The 22134-nt window shown below is 36.3% G+C and overlaps 1 protein-coding gene across 5 annotated transcripts in view; it reads right to left on the bottom strand.

Moving 5' to 3' along the window:
- TBC1D22A (TBC1 domain family member 22A) overlaps positions 1-22134 on the bottom strand; it is a 155216-nt gene that overhangs the window by 82094 nt on the left and 50988 nt on the right. For all 5 annotated transcript variants that reach the window (NM_001031490.2, XM_015275755.4, XM_015275756.4 and 2 more), the window contains 2 exons: positions 17419-17528; positions 6155-6230 (listed from right to left, as the gene is read on the bottom strand). In NM_001031490.2, coding sequence (NP_001026661.1) covers positions 6155-6230; positions 17419-17528 — 186 coding nt within the window. The remainder of the gene's footprint in view (positions 1-6154; positions 6231-17418; positions 17529-22134) is intronic.

Genomic DNA, 22134 nt, shown 5'->3' with positions numbered 1-22134 from the left:
CTAAGAGTAGATTAAAGTATAATACAGTAATTATAACCGTAAAATCAGATAAAAAATAAGATGGCATTGTTAAAATGAAAAAGAGCTTTACGGCACAAATTAATTTAAAACAATTATGAAATGCCTACAAGTTTTTTAATCACTTCAGCATCAAGCTGACACATAAAGAATGACCTTATTAATCGCTAATTTTCAACAGCAACAGTAAGATCTAAATAAATTCTATTCCCACTTCCAATTCAAAAGGCTTCAACGGATTTAAAGAATGCAAAGTCTTTACAACTACGACAACTGGCACTTTTTTCCCCACAGATGCAATTTTAGTTGAAAATTACAGGTGTCAGTAAAATGCTTTACAATATAATTAAACATGAACATAATTTTGCACACACGGTTAAGTATTCTTTAACCATACTTTAAAGAAATCATTAGCATGATTGAATATTTAGCAAAGATTGATCAGATGTCACCACAGTACCATCTTCAGTTCCTTGTACGAACAACCAAGATTCAAATTAAAAACTGAACAAATTAGTTAATCTCTATCTATACATCATAGTATATTGAGCAGAGACCTACAGTGGCAGTAAAGAGGAAAATATGTTAGCCTCGATTGATATTTTGTCTTTTTGAGAATCAGATTTTCAAGAACAAAAAATCAAAACCATTTTGCACAGAAACTGAATAATCTTTGAAAACTATTAAAGCATAAAAACTACCAAATACATTTCTCCAAGTACTTTTTGGCCTTAACTCATCAGTCAAAATTAAGATCTTAGCAAATCCATGAAACATTTGTATTTGAGCGATGGGATGGTTCTACAGGAACGGGTGTGTCTCTCTCAGAATGAGAACGTGAAGAATGCAAGGTGTCAACTCAACACAGAGAGAAAACTGCAGGAATCCCAATGAAAGTTTAGCCATTTAGTACACAGCTCTTAACACTAACTCTCAACTAAATGGACATTAGGTAGAATAATTCCAGGTCCATTCGCTCTATATGAATGAAGGATGTAGTATAACCAGGCCCAAATGGTTAAGAAACCATAACATGATACATAAATACTAAACATTAAGCAACCTATCAGACACACCTAAAGCAAGTATTTAAAAACAGGAGAAGTACCAAGAATGATACAATGAAATAAGCAAAAAAACATATAAAAGTGAAAAATTTTAAATTCACTAAGTCTTATGAAGACCTTAACTTGCACATACATGCACAACAAAGAAATACATACAGAAGATTTATATTGTTTTTCTTTCTGTGAGTAAAAACAGTTAAAATATATGTACAGTATAAACCTAAGGCCATAAAATGAAAGCACATTAAGACAATTTTCTTGATTAACAAGTCCTTATTGTGGCATTACTGAAAGAAATGCAGTCATCTGACCAAGACATTTGCAATCCACGTGAAAAATAAATCAATAAATAGTGATTAGTGAAGCTAAGATTAATTTGCCAAGAACAGAGAGACTCGGAACCAGTCTGGACGCTTCCCTGTGCAACCTACTCTGTGGAAACTGCTTTAGCAGAGGAGTTGGACTAGATCTTCAGAAGTCCCTTCCAAACCCTACAACACAGATCTGGCTGCTCAGCACATAAATGCAAACTTCATGAGTTATTTTGTAAGACATTTTGTGAGAGTAAAGTGCTTCAAAACTATCCTCACAGACGATGAAGAATATTTATACTAGACTCTGAGTTGTGAATACCATCCTTACAAGTTTTTTAGTATTCTAGTATTCACCAGAATATGACTTAAATAAAATAAAATAAAAAAGTAATAGGCTCTTATTCTTTTTTCTCAAGTTGCATTTTTGCTACTTTAGAGAGAATGCCATGCAATTTTAACAACCCACATTTTTTGTCAGTTTACAGGAAAATCCAAGACTACTTCTATTCGCAACTGCTCAGAGTTCTTGCAGGCTGCCTGGCACTCTAACGTAATTATCAGATGCTTTGCAGTAAACTGAAGAAGCCGAGACTCTCCCAAGTCTGAAACCAGGTAAGTGCTGAACATCTGTAAATTCTAAAAACATAAATCCTGAGTTAATTTTGCCATTCCTACAACATGTCTCCTCGATGTCAAGGCTAAGTGAAGCAATTGTGGAAGAGAGCATCACACGAGTGTGACCTGTTTACAAATCATGAGGTTGTTCATGATTTACAGAAGAAAAGCTCCACTGACATTACAGAGAATAGAAAATGTAGCTACTTGTAGCAGATAGCTTATATTATTGAGCTATTTATTGATCCTCTCCTTCAAAATTTTTGTACAATTCTTAGACGTGAATGATGATGACAAGGAGAAAAATGGGACAGAGTTTGAAGACAAAACATTATTCAGTCTTACCCATAAAAATATTTTGTTAATAAAGTAAAAAGTTCCACTAAGCACACAGGTCATTAAAAATACTTTCTGGAGCTTAAATGGGCTGAGATTACGATTAAATTAACAGAGTGTCTTGGCTGTTTGAAGTCTAATTCAATGCTTTGCACTGTACACACAAGGACAGTCATATTGAGAGGAGTTGTGATCCATGAGGCTGGGTTAATGAAGGTTGCTTGAATCACTAACAACATATTAACACTCTCCAAAGGGTTAGGTATCACTTTTCATACACTGGTAACCCATTATAATAAGCAAACAAGCTGCACAAGCTTCATCCATTCAAGCAGCTACTTATTACGTTAAGGTTCTCTTCACCATTCAATTATCCAGCATCAAGAAAATAATGTGACACAGCAACAACAGGAACATTCTTTTCTTCCACAGTAATCATAATTAGCAATTAGAATATTTACAGTTAGTATAAACCATACAATTTCTTCTTTTAAAGCAAAGCCATTAAATTCATATCAAGCATACTTTTCTCTTTAGCTCCAGTACAGCAGACTCAATATGAAGATTAAAGGACAAAAAACACTTAATTTAACTGCATCATCATTCTATCAAAAAATCCAAGCAGATCAGGATCCCTTATCTGAGACATTATCCAAATGTTGAATTAGCAGTGCACATCCACCACTGCCAATGCAATGTCTAAAACCTAATTTTAATCTGTCATGTATTTTGGTCTATATCTTCTGGCAAAAGAGAGGAACTGGCTGGATGCTTTTCTACACAAAAAGAAATGGCCCTAAGAATACTGAAAAATCTTTTTCAAACCAAAGCTTAAGTGTCCCACTGTAATACAAGGGTTGTGATCAGCAGAATAACCATCCAAGTGGCAGTCAGATACAAATGGCCTATCTCAGGGATCAATACTGGTGCCAATACTATGCAACAACTTTATGTGTGATTGGAAAAATGGCACCTAGTGCACTCCCAGTAGTTTTATGGATGATAGCAAGTTGGGAAGAATAGTTGACAAAACACTATACCCTGATTCCATAAAGGAAGATTCTATTTACTTGTACTAAAAGAAAGTCACAATGACTTTTGATAGTCACTTGATGGTCGTCAAAGCCTTCAAGAGTCTTATGCAAGGAAGCTGCAGAATCTCCATCCTTGGAGATGAGAGCTGGGGTCTGGACCACTGACTTGCAGAGTCATTCAACCAAAATAGTTTTAAGATTCAATAGCGTCAATTACACTGAAATTTTGCAGGCTGACTTTTCGAATAGTAACAACAGCTTTATAAAATGTTTCATAGCTTCATCTTTTACTCACAGAAAAAACGTTTAATTTCATTTCCTCGCTCTGACATGTCATAATCCCCATTAGTTGTTTAGTTTAATAGTTTCCTTTAACATGTTGTTTCCTTTCCTATATATGCTACCCATATGTCACATGGATAACATACATCATAAAAGATAGAATCATAGGATCATAGTATCACCAAGGTTGGAAAAGACCCACAGGATCACCCAGTCCAACCATCCACCCATCACCAATAGTTCTCACTAAACCATGTCCCAAACCATATACCTGCTATTAGGCAATCAATTTCTTAGTTAGGACTTTGCTTTGCATTCTCCAACTACACCGCTCAAACAAGGAAGCTGTCTTCAACTATTGAACTATATCAACAATCTATAATTAAGATTAATCAAAGATGTTGCTTTGTAACTGCTTCATACAGTCTGAAGAGTCAACACTAACTAGCAAGCACTCACGATCTCTACTAAAAACTGCCAGAAAATTAGCATTTCTAACGTAGAAAAGTTATTATTCAGTGTCCTCTTCATTTTTAAAACACTTTGGCAGTTATCTACAGCCACAGACATTGGTATCGATCTGCTATATCCTGTAGCTCAAAGAAAAATACCCATTGTGTTGGTTACATCCTTTCTTAAATACTACACAAATTACGTGGGCAAATATTAAGAATATGTTGAGCCTACACTTAGAAAGATATATAACAACTGCAATTTTTGAGGTACCACAATTTTGGTATACTTCAATAATTTCCTATTAAATACAGTCTTATTAGAGACCTCACAAAATTGTTTCATATCAAATAAAAATCTGGAAGACATTTTAATTGCAGATAGTTTACTAATTGCAGTCAGTAAACAGCAATTAAACTGCCCTGCAAAGGACAGTTTAGGAAGAAAAATGTATTTGCTACAGCTGCCTTTTTTTTCTTTTATTTAAGTGCAAAGACTTCAAAATAATCCTTAGCAAACTTAATCCACTGAGACAAGTTATTTAACTAAATACCCAAAGCACTGAAGGTACAAAAAAAGCCTTCAGCTATTCTTTCTTTCTTATAAAACAAACAAAAATATATAGTATATTTATTTTTTTTTTAATGTTAAGGATGAGTTTTATTATCAGAAAGGTATTTTTCATTTTAAAAATGTGTTTCCATAGTTTATTGACCATGCTTATGATGTTTACTTGCAGGTATTATAATTATGCACTTTATTTTAAAGTGCATTTGTTTCTATAGATAATTGAAATTTAACCACCTATACTGAAATTAGCAAAAAATAGCATGAAAATCCATACTGAAAGCAGTTAGATGATTTCTGAAGTTATAAAATACACTACTTTAGAAACATTTCTACATAAACATTTTCCTAAACTATACATAGAAGCGTCCCTGTATTTTTAATATTAATTTATATTTTTTAAAAAATACATACAATTATAACAATTTTATATACATCTACATTTATAGTAGAATATTACATAAGCGCTGCTCTCCTGCTCTTATCTTTCAATAGTTAAGAATACGTAAAGGGCACAAAAAGCTCTATCAAAATTTAGGTTGCAAATATGTGCAGGCCAACCCAAATTTGCTATGGTAAGTACTGGCACAAGAAAAACTCACAATACGTATAATAAAATGACAGAATTCATCTTTTCACACAGATTATCAAATATTAAACTACTCAGGAAATACTTCTTTTTCTATTTCACCACTGACAGGCTAAAGTCACAAATATATGGCTGGTTCTGCTTGGCAACATTTTGTTAATACTCTGTTCATTAATTTAACAAACTACCAAGAGAGTATGTTTAGAATGGGCAAGCATTATCTCTTGCATTTCATTTAATTAAACTCTGCTCTAGCAATATGACAGTCAGCATTTCATGAGGGGAATTATTTTAAGGATGAAGGTAGAAAATATTTCAAAGTGCCCTGTTAAAACATGAAAGCATAATCTCAAATTGCCCCTGCACATACTGTAATTTATCTATAGTATTAAAGATGCTATTTCCAGAGTTCGTAATTAATTGGATTCCACAGAGAAATTATTCAGGCATTCCAGATAGCAAAACGATGCACAAAGGCACAAAACATAGTGCCAAAGGACAGCCATAAACAACCACCGTGACTTGCCCGAATTACAACAATCATTGAGCTTAATATGAAATGAATACCGGCTGCCTTTTGTATGTGGCCATTACTCTGCTGCAAAGAAATTGCCATTGAATTTTGATTATATTGCCTTAATAAAAAGTAATGGAAGTGGCTCATGCTCTAGTAGCTTTCCTTTAAATGATACAGGACAGTGATCTTTCAAAGGCCAGTGTGCCACAAATTGACCGAGTGTGACACCTCATCTGAAGAAGGCTACGGTACTCCACCACTGTAGATAGCAGCAGTGATGCTGGCTTGACTTCATGCAAACATTTTGACTAAACACTTTCAATGAAACAATATTTAGAAATTAGGTTAGCTTTTAAACTTACCATCGATCCGACTAACAAGCTCTTCCAACATTTTCACTTTCTTTTGAATTCCTGGCTGTGCAAATGTGTAATTATCCTAAAGAAGAGAGCATATATAAATATAAGTTTATGGAAAACTACAATTTCTTTTCCCCCAATTACTTAAATGTTTTTTTATTTTTTTTTTCTTTTACTTTTGTTTCCTTAAGGTGTTCAAGTTTTGGTTTTGCATCTCCTAAGTCTGTCTTTACAGTTCAGTAGCAAATCATCACACGCCACCATCCTACTAAAGAGTCCCTGTGTCTAATAGCACACCTCATAGCTACTGCTATATTACCTGCTCGCTACCTGCTAATCTTGTGCCCCTGAAGTCCCAACTACATCATGAAAGTCTAAAGAGATTCAGAAGGCTGTGTTCTCAAATGTCAAAAGCTGTTGTGCTACAGTGTTTTTTCTTAAGGTCCTTTTTTTCCCCCACCATAGATTTATAATCACAGACAAGGTAGGAAATATGAAAATTAGACCCTAATCAGTGGCAAGACATCAATTTGATCCTTGTAAGTTCAGAATAATGCCTTCCAATAGAAATCAAAACTATTTCAACAGAGTCACGACTGCTCTGAACATAAGGTCATAGTTAATATCATGTACCAAAATCTAACATATGAACTGTACAGTTAAAATGACAGGGCACTTGCATGCACTTGTTTGAATGCATTAACTATAACTAGACTTTGTGTTTCTTTATATACTCATTTATTTACATTTTAAGAAATTTAAGTTCCATCATAGCTCCCCATCTATGAATCTGAAACTGTTCTTTCTCAAAGCATCGTTACTCCATACACATCTGGAAATGCAATCCAAAATTGCAAACTTGGATTTCAAAGCTATTAAGTTTGTTCTTCACTGTATTTCATCTATGCCTACTCATTTATTTTCCTATTTATTATTTCAGCTCCAAGTGAACCCAGTTCAGAATTACTCTCCTACTTGTGCTGACTCATCTATCTGGGAACATCCTTGTTGGCTCACAAGACCTATTTTCTAATTAAACTATGCTATCAACATTCCCTCCTATGATATTTATAATTGACTCTGAAGCTTGTGAAACTGTGAAAAAGTGATTTTGGAAATGTAAAAAACTATTCTGACATCCAGAATTCTTAATCCTTTTATGCTTACAGGTAAAGGAAAAAGCAAGTGACAGATTTAAAGGAAAACATGTCCAACTCGTTATTTCTCCGGGCAATGCAAAAGTTCAGTGGTTAAGATTTGAATTTTCCTAACATATAATTTAATTGGCTTTATCAGCTTCCAAATTCAGCATAACGACTCTTCAAAGGACCAAAGTTTTTATATATAGCATTGACAGCTCTTTATAGAGCACATTTTCAATACAGTTCCCTCCTAACTTCTGCAGAAAAAGACAATCCAGTATTTCAGCTCTCCTCCCTACTCCCCCTCACACCTGTGGGTTCTCACAAGCACACTACATTACTCGTCTTTCAAGTGTCTGTTATATTTCATTTATTCCTTGTTTAACTCATCATCTACATGAAGCAAAAGACTAACTCTGAAAAACTCCTTAGGAACAGCATTTTTTGTACCTCCACATATCTTCAGCAAACAGCTAACATAAAACACCATATTTCTAACCTCTGTTCTTGACTCTGTCTAGAAAGCACTCACATACAAAGAAGTATGAGATAGAAAAGAACCTACGATAAATATTAAAAAATCATACATTACTGTGCACTATCTAAATTCCTTGACATTCTGCTCAGATAGCTTCCAACATACTTTCAGTGAACCATGCTAACCTACTTCATGGCTGAATGGCTATAATATCTAGTTCAGACTCCAACACATAATTAGTTTCACCTTACAATACCAAAGGTTAAGACTTTATAATGTCACAAGGGCTCAAAACTTGCTTCACTCTCAAATCTTTGTGTTAATTGCCGGTACTTATTCTGCAGAGACTAATAGCTAACTGCCCTGCAACTACAAATAGGCCTGGCAGGACTTTTTCCTCAGAAATAATAATTAAATCTTAACATAAAATACTTCAATTGCAGCCTTTACTATATGAGAAGGTATGAACAAAGTAGAAAATGTTTATTTTTTTTTTTAAGTTAGAGAATTCTAAATTGAATAAAGCTGATTAGGATGTGAAAATAAAGAAAATAAATACACTGAAGAAATGGATATAAATAAAGGAAAAAAGGCACTGGATAGATATAACTCAAACTCCCATCTTCTACTCACAGAAGGAAAGCAGAGAGAAAAAACAGTTTCCAAAAATCACCATGGGAATCAAATCCCAAACATTTTGCTATCTCTGTTCTGACAGCTGACAACAAGGTATAATTGGGCAAGTAAGTCCTACAGTAACACTTTCTGTGGACAAACTGAAAAAGTGGTATGGAGTGAAAATAAGGATGGGTCCTACTTTCATTTTTAATTATCTCCAGATGTTGCAGTATTCATACCATACACCTCTAGCACTTTTAACTGTCTGCAATATAAAGTAGATTAGTACAAATGTGTGTTCCAGTATTTTCAACCACTTATGAGAGGCAAGTCACTGTGATGTATACTATAACAAAAATGCTCCATTTCTTATCACCATGCACAGCCACAGTACTGACAGCTATCTGCTCAAAGTATTACTAGCCTATGCCATGCTAAAAAGAACACAGTTGTCTTTTACTCATGTCTTAAAGGTGCATCCAAAGCAACTGTTAACCAAGTTCAACACAGTTCTGGTACTCTAATTTTAAATGTCTTACAAAATACTTAACGTACTTCACAGCCATAAATCTATAAGAATTCTGAAAATCTTTCTTTTTGACTTCAATTATTTTAATTCTATGTGGGAAAGGAAACGGTACTGGTGAAGGCCATCTGGTGTATTACAAAAGCAGCTGTAAGGATATACAGAAGGAAAGAAATACAAACTATTACATATGAATACATTAACGCAACTACATTATATTATTAATTATATATAGTAAATCCACAATTAACATATACGCATTATACATATCTTTCAATGTGTATATATAAACAAATATATAACACATTATGCACTTACAAAGTCACATGAAAACTTACTGTATTACTTTTTCTACTCAGACCTTTTAAAGTACTTCCTAATTTCAAAGAACAACATTTCTTATCTACATATCATAAATCTTAATCTTATAAATCCTCTGACCTTCCTCGCTGATTTACATTATTAAAAACGCACGTAAGGAATTTTTGAGTATTAAAAATGGCTTAAGAGGAACATACTCATTAATTTCCTTTGACTTTTGATTAGCCCCAAAGTGGTCAGGTAGTTGGAATAGGTGATCTTTGAAGGTTCCTTCCAACTGAACAATTCTATTCCATTCTCAGGTGAGAAGATGAAATCAATATGCATGTTCCACAACTCCCTTAAACCTGACTTCTGAAAACTAAAAAAAAAAGTCCATACAACATACTGGTCTTCAAATTAAGTGAGAGATGTGCTTTGATGGATGGACTACTGGGTGGATAAAGAATTGACTGGATGGTCATATCCAGAGAGTTGCAGTCAATTCACAGTTTGTGGTACATGAAGAGTTTCAGGATCTACTTTGAAATAATCTGTCTGAGGCCAGACCATCAGCAACCAAAACAGCCCTGGACTGCTCAGAGCCATGATTCTATACATGAAGACCATATCAGTTTTGCGTTTTAACTATTCCAAGTTTGGAACAGGCAACAGCAGGCATATTAATTAGCGTTAGAGTTAGTTCAAAAGAGCAGAACTAACATAACAATTATGTTAATTACATTCCAACAAGTAGTTACAACAACTCTATTGACTGAATTGGTTTATTAACTTCCTGGCATGGTCACATTATTGAATAAAACATTGTTTTTTTCTTCAGGTACTAATAAAGTCTTCAAAGACTTCTCTGAAGAAGAGTTTCACACAGGACTTTGAAGATCTGAAGGTCCTTTGGAAAAGACACAGAATGGCACAACAGTGTACATGTTCTGCCTTCAGAAAAAGTCTGCCCTTAAGGCTATTCATTTTTAGCAGTGTAATAAAACTATCTTGAATTGAGAAAGTTAAAAGCTGCTTATAGAAAAAAAAAATTCATAGAATCACAGAATCACAAGGTTGGAAAGGACCTACAAGATCATCTAGTCCAACCATCCTCCCGCTACCATTGCTACCACAAGCCACTAAACCATATCTCATAGCTCCTCATCCAGACGCCTCTTGAACGCTGCCAGGAATGGCAACTCCACCACCTCCCTGGGCAGGCCATTCCAATGCCTAACCACTCTTCTGAGAGAAAACGTTTTTCCTTATGTCTAACCTAAACCTCCTGTGGTACAACTTGTGGCCATTTCCTCAGGTCCTGTTTGCTGCCTGGGAGAAGAGGCCAAACCCCTCCCCATCACAACCTCCCTTCAGGAAGTTGTAGAGTGCAACAAGGTCTTCTCTCAGCCCCTCTTCTCCAGACTGAACAATTCCAGCTCCCTCAGCTGCTCCTTGTAAGGCCCGTGTTCCAGACCCCTCACCAGTTTTGTTGCCCTTCTCTGGACATGTTCCAGGGCCTCAATGTCTTTCTTGTAGTGAGGGACCCAAAACTGAACACAATACTTGAGGTGCGGCCTCACCAGTGCTGAGTACAGGGGGATGATTACCTCCCTGCTCCTGCTGGCCACACTATTTCTAATGCAGGCCAGGATGGCATTGGCCATCATGGCACTGGGACACTGTCAGCTCATGTTCAGCCAAGCATCAACCAACACTCCCAGGTCCCTTTGCTCTTCACAGTCATCCAGCCATTCAGCTCCAAGCCTATAGCGCTGCATGGGATTATTGAGGCCAAAGAAAAAACCCATTCAAAACCCTTGTTGTATTTTAAATCATCTCTTTAAATCATGTGAAGTTTTAAACAGCATTTATTCTAATGGAGTACATCAGAAAAACAGAAGCAGATATCTGACAATGAATACAGAAGAAATCCCGGATTGTAGCACCTGTTTGGGCCACATGCTTCAGTGATTTCAGCCTCACATATGACAGATAGGTAAAGAAAGAGAGAAGTAACATTTAGAGATATTATTTGATTAGTAATTATAACAAATGTTGAAGTTGTCCATTTCACATTAGAAGAGTCCTGACCAGGCACTAACACTTGTCTTAATTGCTCAACCTACTTCTCCCAAAGTATCTCATGTTTGTAACTAAAGAAGACAAACATTTGAATTTTAAATTGATCCTAATTAGAAACAGATTTATGGAAGTCACTGATACTGAAAAAACTTAATAGTAATCCCAAGGCATAGTATAACCATCACAACAGCAAGCCCCATTCAACAAAATACTCACTTTCAGCAAAACAGAATAGTATGTTTGCAGGCATCAGCTGTCGCTCAAATCCTTATACATAATTATCACTCGTAAAATTTTAAAACTCAACTTGTAATTTTATTCTAAAATAAAAATCTGTTATTTTTTTTAAGTAACCAGCCCTGATAAACAATCCATTCCCTAACATTGTTTTTTTCCTTTGACCAGTTGCAGCTTAAAGAAAAGAAGACAACGTTGTGTCATTCTCAGGATACAATTTGGACAGGGCACCATCATAAAATGAACATTCTGGATTTTTGGAAATTACTCAATAGTTATTACCATATAGAAGCTCTGTCACACAGATTGGGTTACAGAGCTACTGACTGCAGGAAGAGACACACAGCACAGATATGCAGCTCAAATGTTAGAAGAGCTAAATAAAGAAAAAAACTCTCTAACATTTCTGAAAATTCCTGACAGGAATCCCACATTTCTAAAACATGCTGGCGTCACGAACTGTTAATACAGGAACAACTGCACGACTGCAGTACTGTCTTTCAATATGAGCTACACAATGTTAGTGGAGACTGTTAGTCCACATTTCCTCTGAACACACCATACTAGTAGTGCGTGCCCAGCTGAGGAAAGTGGTAGGAGAGAGCACCTTAGCTAGCTAAACTAAATGGAGTGTTGAGCTGAAGCGTACCCAGAAATCCTAGATAAGCTACCACTGTATCTGCACAAGTACACAGACCTTGCAACACCCATGATACAGAAACTTGATCGGTTCATGAAAGCACACATGTAATACACATGTGGTCCATATACGAAGAGACAAATAAGAGATAGAGACAGACAGCTGCAGTACATATTCTTTTATATATGTCTATCTTGACTAACAAACTCCATACTCGCAGACAACAGGCCTGCAATTTATTATCATGTAGGTGTTGTGCTGAGGGACAGGGTTTAGTGGGGAAATAGCGGTGATAGGTGGACACTTAGACTGGATGATCTTAGAGGTCTTTTCCAACCTTGGTGATTCTATGATTCTTTAACTAACCTGGCTAGCTGAAACTAGTTCAGCTATGAATACCTGGCTACCCCAATAAAATACAGATATGGTTTAGAAAGACTGGCAGGAGTTTTATGAAAGCTATCTTTGACCTATTTTTTTTCTTAAGAATAGATCTTTGAAAGGTCCTGTGAGGAATTTTCAGAAGTTGTAGTGTTATTTCTGTACAGACTTCTCAAAGTCTGATCTGAATATTCATGCTCAGTATCTGTTCCCTCAGATCCTTTGAAAGATTTTCCAAGTAGCACTCTATCCATCCACTTATAACTAAGATTTGAGGCACAGGTTAGCAACAACTTTCTCTGCAGGATTCCCTTTGCAGACTGCAAATCTTGCTATTTAATCAGCCACAGAAATATCTAACATACACCTCTTCGCATTACAGTCCCTGCAAATGAATTATTTCCCTTTTATTCTAATAATTCCCAGGCCTGGATAAATAATGATATTAAAATTTTACTGCTATTTTTAATACATCTGGTTAGATCATTATGCAATGCATATATTTCTCCTTTGGTTATTTTATTACCATTACACTTGAACTTAAAATGAAGAGTTATACTTAATTTTATATGTGAATGTTACATTTTCAGGAGGCACAGATCTATGTGAACTTTTTCTTGAATACTAATGAGACTGTTGAGGAAAGTGTTATAAAGGATGATACAGTAATAAAAAAAAAAGTTAATTAAAACAGGTATGTGCAAATGTCAACTTGAAACGAAAAAAGTACTCGTGGGATAAGTTCTATCTCATTTTCTCATGTCCACAGTCATTATTCCTAAAGGTGAAAATGCAGAAGTACTCATGCGTCACCTACAATTTAGAAGTGTTCTAAAGAAGACTGGCTTTTATCACAAGCAAAATGGATTGACATCTGACACACTTTAGATTCTTCAACTAGCAATGTAAGATAAAGTAGTTTATGTAACTTCCAGGCAGAAAAAAACACGATCTTTTCTTGCAATATGAATGTACCTACCAAAATACTGTTAAATGTTAGTCATGGATTACAAGTGTGTATCAAGTAATTTACTGAAAACTACAAAAAATAGTGGTGTTTTTAAACACATTTTGAACACAGTCATGCACATTCTCAGAAATTTGTCTTTATAAACTGGAGGCTCTTGCAAGAATACAAGCTGAAGGCAACCTGGCTGGCAAGGGTTTCTGTGAAAAGGAGTTTATTTATCCTCAGTAAACTGGAATAAGGGTAGAGATCTACCAAGGTGCTGAGGAACGGAGTGCATTCCCTTTGAAAGACTGAGAAAACTGGAGCTCTCCAGACTGAAGAAGGTTTTAGAGGTACATAACAGCAGCCTGCTAAAATCTATGTCACCAAGATGACAGAGTTTGACTTTTAAATAGTGTATATTGAGAAGATGAGAGACAAGCAACATAAATTGAAACATGAAATGTTTCATACGACAGTGCGGGGGGAAACTTCAGCATGAGGACAGTCAAGCATTTGAACAGGTTACCCTCACAGGAGATACTGCAGCCTCCATTCCTGGACCTTTTTTCAAGATCCAACTGGACAAAGCCCTGAGAAACCTAATCTCAGATTTGAACCTCCTCTGAGAAAGAACCTGAGATGAAGCTCTAGATCAGCTGAAGAGGCCCCTTCCTATCCAAAATATCCTAGTATCTAACTGTTATCACAGTACTCTCTAAGCTTATCCAGTCCTGATAGGCCAACATCAAATGGAAAGACTACACTCATCAATATATTATGGCTAGTCAGCACAGATTTCCAGATTGCACTTATCGCCACACCGTCACACATTCCTCTTCCCTAAAATCCTTGCAGTTATTCAGGCATTTTAGACAAAATATCAAATGACATGGAAAATACTGAGGGAATAGGGAGAACTATTTCCAAGAAACAATCAGTAGCAACTTCACTGAGAAGAAGAGAAACCGAAAGTGCACGATCTAGTTTTCTACATATTAGCAACAATCTTGACAAATTTAGAATCCACAGCAGTCAAAGTAAATCCACATCTTTGCTGCTGTGATTATGCCTAGGCCCCGCTGTGTACTTCTACTCATCTCTTTGCTACAGTGCCAGTTAAAGGTATTTGATGTGTGCTTTTTTGTTTAGTTCTGTTGTCAAGAGATTCAGATCTCTAAATCAGCTCACAGCTCCTGCTCTCCGCGAGAGATCACAAAGGAATGAGCGTTCAGGAGCAGAGAGGAGCACAGGTTTATTAGTTTGATATAAATCCTCTTATGCACTTTGGGCTTGACGTTAAATTTAATGATTCCACATTATCCTACAACGCTAGTCCCCATTTAGACCTTGTCTCCCTTCAAAGGATCCTACAGTTGCATATCCAGAATGTAAGTCAGCTCAGTAAAACAGTCTCTCATCCACTTCTCAACAAGATAATTTCCAGTTGGATTAATTATCCCAACAAACTCATCCTGCAACATGACCCCTCTATCTGAGCAGCAAAGTGGGTATCAACACAAAGGGAGACAAGAAAGCAGAACGGGAAGAAAAAAGAAGCCAAATCTTTTATTTCAGCAGCACTTTGCAGTTGCAATGAGTTAACTGTAACATCATTAGTCACACTGCTAGCATAATATTTCAAGCCTGCTTTTGATAGATGAGTGCATCCCTGAATACATCCAATTGATAACCATTCCATTTCTGCACAAGCTTAAATTTTTTAATCGATGCAGTTTAATTCCATTACAATGAGTTTCAATAATTTGTTTATCAGCACTTGATGTTTTTGTATGAAAACAGAATTTTAAGGAGAAATGATGTCATCTAGAAGAAAAGCACAGCAGCAGCCCTGTGACAGATTTTCCAAAATCAGACAAAATTGTAAAATATTTTTTACACACATTTCTTCAAGTTCTCACTTTTATTCTTGATACGTGGTCAAATATTTTGAAACGTAATCATTTAGATAGGATGAAATAAGAAAAGCAGCATCTTTTACAGGGTTCAATACGATAAAAGGACTACGTTTTTCAATGGTGCTACACAAAAATTGAGCTACTACTCATTTGACATTGAACAAATACACTCAAAATATCCTCATGGAAGTTGAAGTCCTCTGTTTCTTGATGCAATACCATGAAAAAATAAATTCCGTTATGAGCATAATTTTGCAACATGCTGTAGTCAATTAAGCGTTCATATTAAAACGTACACATAAGCAAGAGTATGTCAAAGCACTTTCAAAAACATTAAGTACTAAAATGTGAAAAACATTTATCCAAAAAATGGTATCAAAATTAGGAATCTGAAAAACATTAATTTCAATGAAAATTACAGCTTCATTTCATATGAATTCTTATTGTTACTGATATTTAATGATGATTTATTAGTGATTGGAGGAGGATAGGCATTTTCCAGATACATAAGTTCAACCTCCATGGTCTTCACTGCATTAAAAGTAATCGGAGAAATAAACACTTTAATTTTCAAGCATTTGTCCAAAAGGTATTTGAAAACATGAGACCTATCAGAAGGACTGAATTCATTCTATGCTCTAAAAGCACTTTTCCATCATCTCATCTTTTAGAAAAATACCAGGAATTAATCAACCAAAGTTTTGCTATCTCTGTAACTGTTTCTTCTATTGTCATTAAAAAATAATACTGAAACAATTTCCAAGCAAAGATCCTCCACACTATGCGTACAGCTCATTTAAAATCAGGGAATAATCAGAAAGAGATGGTATGAACATCGCTTAAAAAAAGAAAAGCAGCAGCAGCGAAGTGCTAAATAGTTGTAACCATAATTTATTTTCTAATCAGCTCACTGAAAACAGCAAATGAACCCTGACTGCAACCATCTGCCTACTGAACATCGCTAACATTCTTTGTTGCCAGAGTAAAGGAGAAATCAACACCTTTTGGAAACTTTCACATTTCTATCAAAGGTCAGCTTTGATCTCATCACAGCTGAGGAAGACACACTGATTATTATTTTCTTGCATATGTTCTGACTTTCAAAAGTCAGCTTATTTTTACTTTCTGCAAGATTCAGAATATTTATCTCAAATGACAGATCTGAAAAACAGAATTAGTGACATACTATTTATGTCTATCGCAACATAAAGCCTATAAAATTTAATTCAGATAATTTCTTTGTTAAGTCCAAACTATCTGCATTACTTCTGCAACGCCAATGCAGCATAAAGTGTTTTAAAATGCTAAATATCCAATACAAATGTTTGGACAACCATTTAATCTTTGCGAGACCACACTGACTCCTCCCTCACCTGAATACAACATGCTGGGCTGTATATCAGTTTGTAGAACCAACTAACAAGTACTCACACATCCTTCACTCTACTGTTTCTTGCAGCACTTACAACAAAACTGTGTCCGTATTAATAGTTTTCCTATGTTGAACCAACTCAGACAACACTCAGTGAGGCTGTAGAAACATCAAGACTAAACCAGACATTTTAAAAATACAAAAATAATTTCAGGAACTACTAAGACCTTGTTTAAAGGATGAATATCAATCACTTCAAAATGAATAAATACAGAAGTCAGCTTTTCAGAATCACACTGGGACTCTTTTACTTGGAGACTTAAGTAAACCTTCTGTACAACTGGTGACTGAAATGCATAATATGACTCTAGAACTGGCCATTTTGACTCTGCTCCAGCACATCATAATAAACTGAAATACGTAGACACTTTCATGAAAAAAAAAGTTAAACTTTTTTTTCCTAATATTATGCCAAATTTGCAGCAGATTTCTCCAATGGGAAAATCTACTCCTCCCCTGTTTTTCATAGATGCATTCTTTCCCAACAACCTTAAAGCAGTTCAAAGCCGTGACATTAATCAGTTATCTCCACTACTTACGGACAGGAAAAATCAATTTACCTGAATGCCATCAAGCAACTTGCTCATGCACCAATAACTGTCAGCTTCTATGTTCTGCAGCACTTCTTCAGGCAGACTGGAAACATCAAAATTTTCCACTTCTTCTTCTTCTGTTTCAGGAAAAGAGAGAGAAGAAGACAAGTCAATGAAGTGCATAGAATAAATAAAGCAAAGATGGGGAAAATAACTGAAAACAAAGACAAGCACCACTTATCTTCTAGTCAGAAACTTCAACGAACATTTACTTAAGCAGGGACCAAATGAATCATTTATTGCTCAACTGTGTCATCTAATGGCTTTAAATATTAATGAATGCTTAATTTCCTGCAGACTGTGAAAATCTCAAACCATGCCTGGTTAACCAGAATTAATATATAATAAATTACTTCATTCTAGATATTTCGCACCTGAAAGAGGATTATCAGAAGCCTTCATGTTATGCGTGAACAATCTCTGCAGAACGTTTATGTCTGTACCACACACAATAAAACGTTTCAAGTTCTGACAGAAGAAAGCCCCCAAGTACCCCTTTCAGAAAACCAGTAAAATGGTTTAAAAGCTGAATATAGCTTTTCAAGGAGGATTTGTTGTTTGTTTTCAAGTAACCATGTGTAATCCAAAGGAAATCATACAAAATGGAAAAGACTATTTTTTCTCCCCCCAAAAATTTTTTTAGCAGGGCTGTGCTCTATCCTTACACCCCCCTGTTTGTACTGATAGTGGGGGCTGCCACGACCCAAGCGTAAGACCTCACACTTGACTTTGGTGAATCTCATATGGCTGATGTGGGCCTGCTTCTGGAGCCTGTCTAGGTCTTTCTGGATGGCATCCCACATTCCTCAGGCATATCGACTGCACCCCACAGTTTGATGTCATCTGCAAATTTGCTGAGGGTGCACTCAATTCCACTGTCAGTGTCACAGATAAAAATATTAAAGAGCACCAGTCCCAGTACTGACCCCTGAGGGATGCCGATTTGCACTATACTGGTTAAGAAGAATATTTATTGCGTCCATTATATTAATCAGTAGTTTTTTGACTAAAACGTGGTGTATGCCCACACTGTGGAAGCCATCCAGACACTAAATCTAATAAAGAAGGCAAAGCATCACAAAAGCCAGAAGCAAGCAAATGCTCAGTGATCTGCAATGGTTGCTCCGCATTTTATTATGGAAGCTCAAAACTGACTCTAAATATTTTAGTGACCCACACCTCTGGTGAAATAAAAAAAGGCCATCCATTTTCATGACAAGTTCCATTAAGGAATATTTGATTGACAGAATATGCAAAATACCATTCTACATATTTAGCACTAATTTATATAGTGGTAGTGCAAAATATTTCTTTTCCCATGTGGTTTTAAGGGGAAAGAACGTGCATATAAATTTAGTGGCACAAGGAGGGGGCTTACTTAGATAAAGAAAAACATGCTAGAGATATTAAAAAAAAAAAAAAAAAAAAAAAAGCAGAAGGCAATAAAGCAAACAAGCAACAGAAAAAGTAAAAATCATAGAATCATAGAATGGCCTGGGTTGAAAAGGACCACAATGATCATCGAGTTTCAACCCCCTGCTATGTGCAGGGTCACCAACCACCAGACCAGGCTGCCCAGAGCCACATCCAGCCTGGCCTTGAATGCCTCCAGGGATGGGGCATCCACAGCCTCCTTGGGCAACCTGTTCCAGTGCGTCACCACCCTCTGTGTGAAAAAGTTCCTCCTAATATCTTCTTTGCAGGGCTGCTCTTAAGGAGTTCTTCTCCCAGCTTGTATAATAACCATCATAAAAGTGGATGAGACAAAGTATTATTCCAATTTAAGAATTTTGTTTGAAAACAGAATTGAAAATTTGAGTTTTAGATAACTTCAAATATGTTTTCAATGACTGAAATCTGAATGGACAGTAGTATAAAGATTAGGTAACAAGAACATGGGGAAAAGAAGCAGACAAATGTGTACGTGCATAAATATCTCGGGGGAAAAAAACACTGCATAAAAAGTCCCAACTACAAAGTCTCACAGTAACATTTCTAATTTTCTTCAGTTTCCTGTGGAGATTTTTATCTTGTTATCTATGTAATTGTAGAAGACTGTAAAATAGTTGCCTGAAGGAAAACTGCTGTAGCATAGTCGATGACATGCTGATCTGTATATGTGCATTGCTGTAAGCGTGGTATTAGCCATTCTTTACTGATTGCTGCTGAGTGCTTCTGAAACTTCCCACAGTGTATTAAGAATAAGTTTTTCTAAATGGCTTTAACTAGATCCACTCCCTAAGGCGGTGGATAGATGGATAAAAAATAATAATAATTAATTACAAGTAGTCATACATTTACTTCTCCAATGACAGTTGAGAATAAACACAGTAAACAAACAATGGCTTGTGTCAATTCGAAACAGGTTTTGAGATGAGGTTAAGCCTAGTCAGTAAATTTGGTAGAAGTTGTTCAAAATCGTAACACAAAGTTCATATCTGATCTCTCATTGTCTTTTTTAATGCATCTGACTTTTGGAAAACTATTTGAATTTTATAGTAGGTAAATATATCTCCTGTTACAGACAGATGGAATCACAGAATCATAGAATGGCCCGGATTGAAAAGGACCAGAATGACCATCATCTAGTTTCAACCCCTTCCTATGTGTAGGGTCAACAACCACCAAACCAGGCTGCCCACAGCCACATCCAGCCTGGCCTTGAATGCCTCCAGGGATGGGGCATCCACAGCCTCCTTGGGCAACCTGCTCCAGTGCATCACCACCCTCTGTGTGAAAAAGTTCCTCCTAATATCTAACCTAAACCTTTCCTGCCTCAGTTGTAAACCATTCTCTATTGTCCTATCACCCTTGTAAACAGCCGTTCCCCTTCCTATTTACATGCTCCCCTCAAGTATTGTAAGGCCGCAATGAGGTGTCCCCGGAGTCTTCTCTTCTCCAAGCTAAACGAGCCCAGTTCCCTCAACCTTTCTTCATAGGAGAGGGAGAGGTGCTCCAGCCCTCTGATCATTTTAGTGGCCCTCCTCTGGACCCGCTCCAAGAGCTCCACGTCCGTCCTGTACTGAGGGCCCCAGGCCTGGATGCAGTACTCCACGTGGGGCCTCACAAGAGCTGAACAGAGGGGCACAATCACCTCCTTCTCCCTGCTGGCCACCCCTTTTTTAATGCAGCCCAAAACACAGTTGGCCTTTCAGGCTGCAAGCACACACTGCTGCCTCATGTCCAGCTTCTCGTCCACCAGGACTTCCAAGTCCTTCTCCGCAGGGCTGCTCTCAAGATCTTCCCCCAGTTTGTATAAATACCTGGGATTGCCCCAACCCAAGTGCAGCACCCTGCACTCGACCTTATTGAACCTCACTAGGTTTTCATGGGCCCACTTCTCCAGCCTGTCCAGGTCCCTCTAGATGGCTTCCCTTCTTTCCAATGTATCGACTGCACCACTCAGCTTGGTGTCATCCACAAACTTGCTAAGGGTGCACTCGATGCCATCATCTATGTCATTGATGATGTTGAAGAGCACCAGTCCCAAGATTGAAATCATCCAATACACATTTCTACATTAATGAAAGAAATGGAAAACTTAAACTTCAGTGGGAATTCTATGTATGAAGACATACATAGAATGTGCTGAAATAAATACTGAAAACTCAGAAGGGTTCACTAGAGTGAAAAGTAGAGGCTAAAATGGATGGTGGTATAAGAAAGATAAAGTTCTAAAACTCAAAACAAACCTGTTTGATGAAGGATTGTTCTTTAACTCATTCAATACATGAAATAACAAATACGCAAATCCAAGAAGCACGGCTTCTCTGAACATCTTAAAACTTCTTTTATGAAGCGTTACTTTGTGTAAATGTATTTCTCATCTAGTGTATAAGAACTGTCATACATTTCAAGTCCAAAAGTATACAGATGTTGCAGCTATTTGCAAGGAAATCATTACGACCACACATGCACAGGTGCTTGTCTGTATAACATTTAGAGTACTTTGTCGAAACAACTGAACATGTCATAGCTTCAGATAGACTTTAGCTAAAAGTTACCAGCAAAGGACACAAACTATAGAATTAGACACATACGATCGCATTCAGAGGTACACAGTAATATTTCCACATCTAGAAGATGTTACGTATTCCATCAGAAACAAAATTTTTGAAGACTTACATAACAGCTATTGAGTCATTGTTGCATGGAAGCAGCATTTTTCTAAGGGGATCGGAACATAATAGAGCATTTAAATGTAAATTCTTTCAGTAACAAGTACCTAATTAAATATTTACATAACCACATCAATATCTCCCATTGAAAAGTTCCTAATTACATATTTATCTGATAGAAATAGCTTTTGAGCTGTTAAGGATTAATTACCAAAGCAAAATTCCCCGTCTTTGTGATAGTGAAGTCACAAAGGTAAAATTAAAAAATAAAAAGAACCCAATCATTTCACCAGTCCAGGCTTAGGTAAACGTGACCTTACTGCATCTCACATATTCCCCTATTACAAGCCTGTATTGTTGATTCATCTGTCTAAACATTGCTAATAATCTCACACTTCTTTTCAGACCATCTGTCACAACTTCCTAAAGACGTAATACAAAGCAGGATATATACAATTACATACATCAATATAAGAATAACAGCTTTATCATTAATCATTTTACTTTATTAAGTCTCCGTATTATTTTGCTGCATATGACAGAACCATTACAAACTCCACTGACC

Source organism: Gallus gallus, chromosome 1, assembly GCF_016699485.2.
Source record: "Gallus gallus isolate bGalGal1 chromosome 1, bGalGal1.mat.broiler.GRCg7b, whole genome shotgun sequence".
Lineage (NCBI taxonomy): Eukaryota > Metazoa > Chordata > Aves > Galliformes > Phasianidae > Gallus > Gallus gallus.
This window is presented reverse-complemented; position numbering and strand designations above follow the sequence as displayed.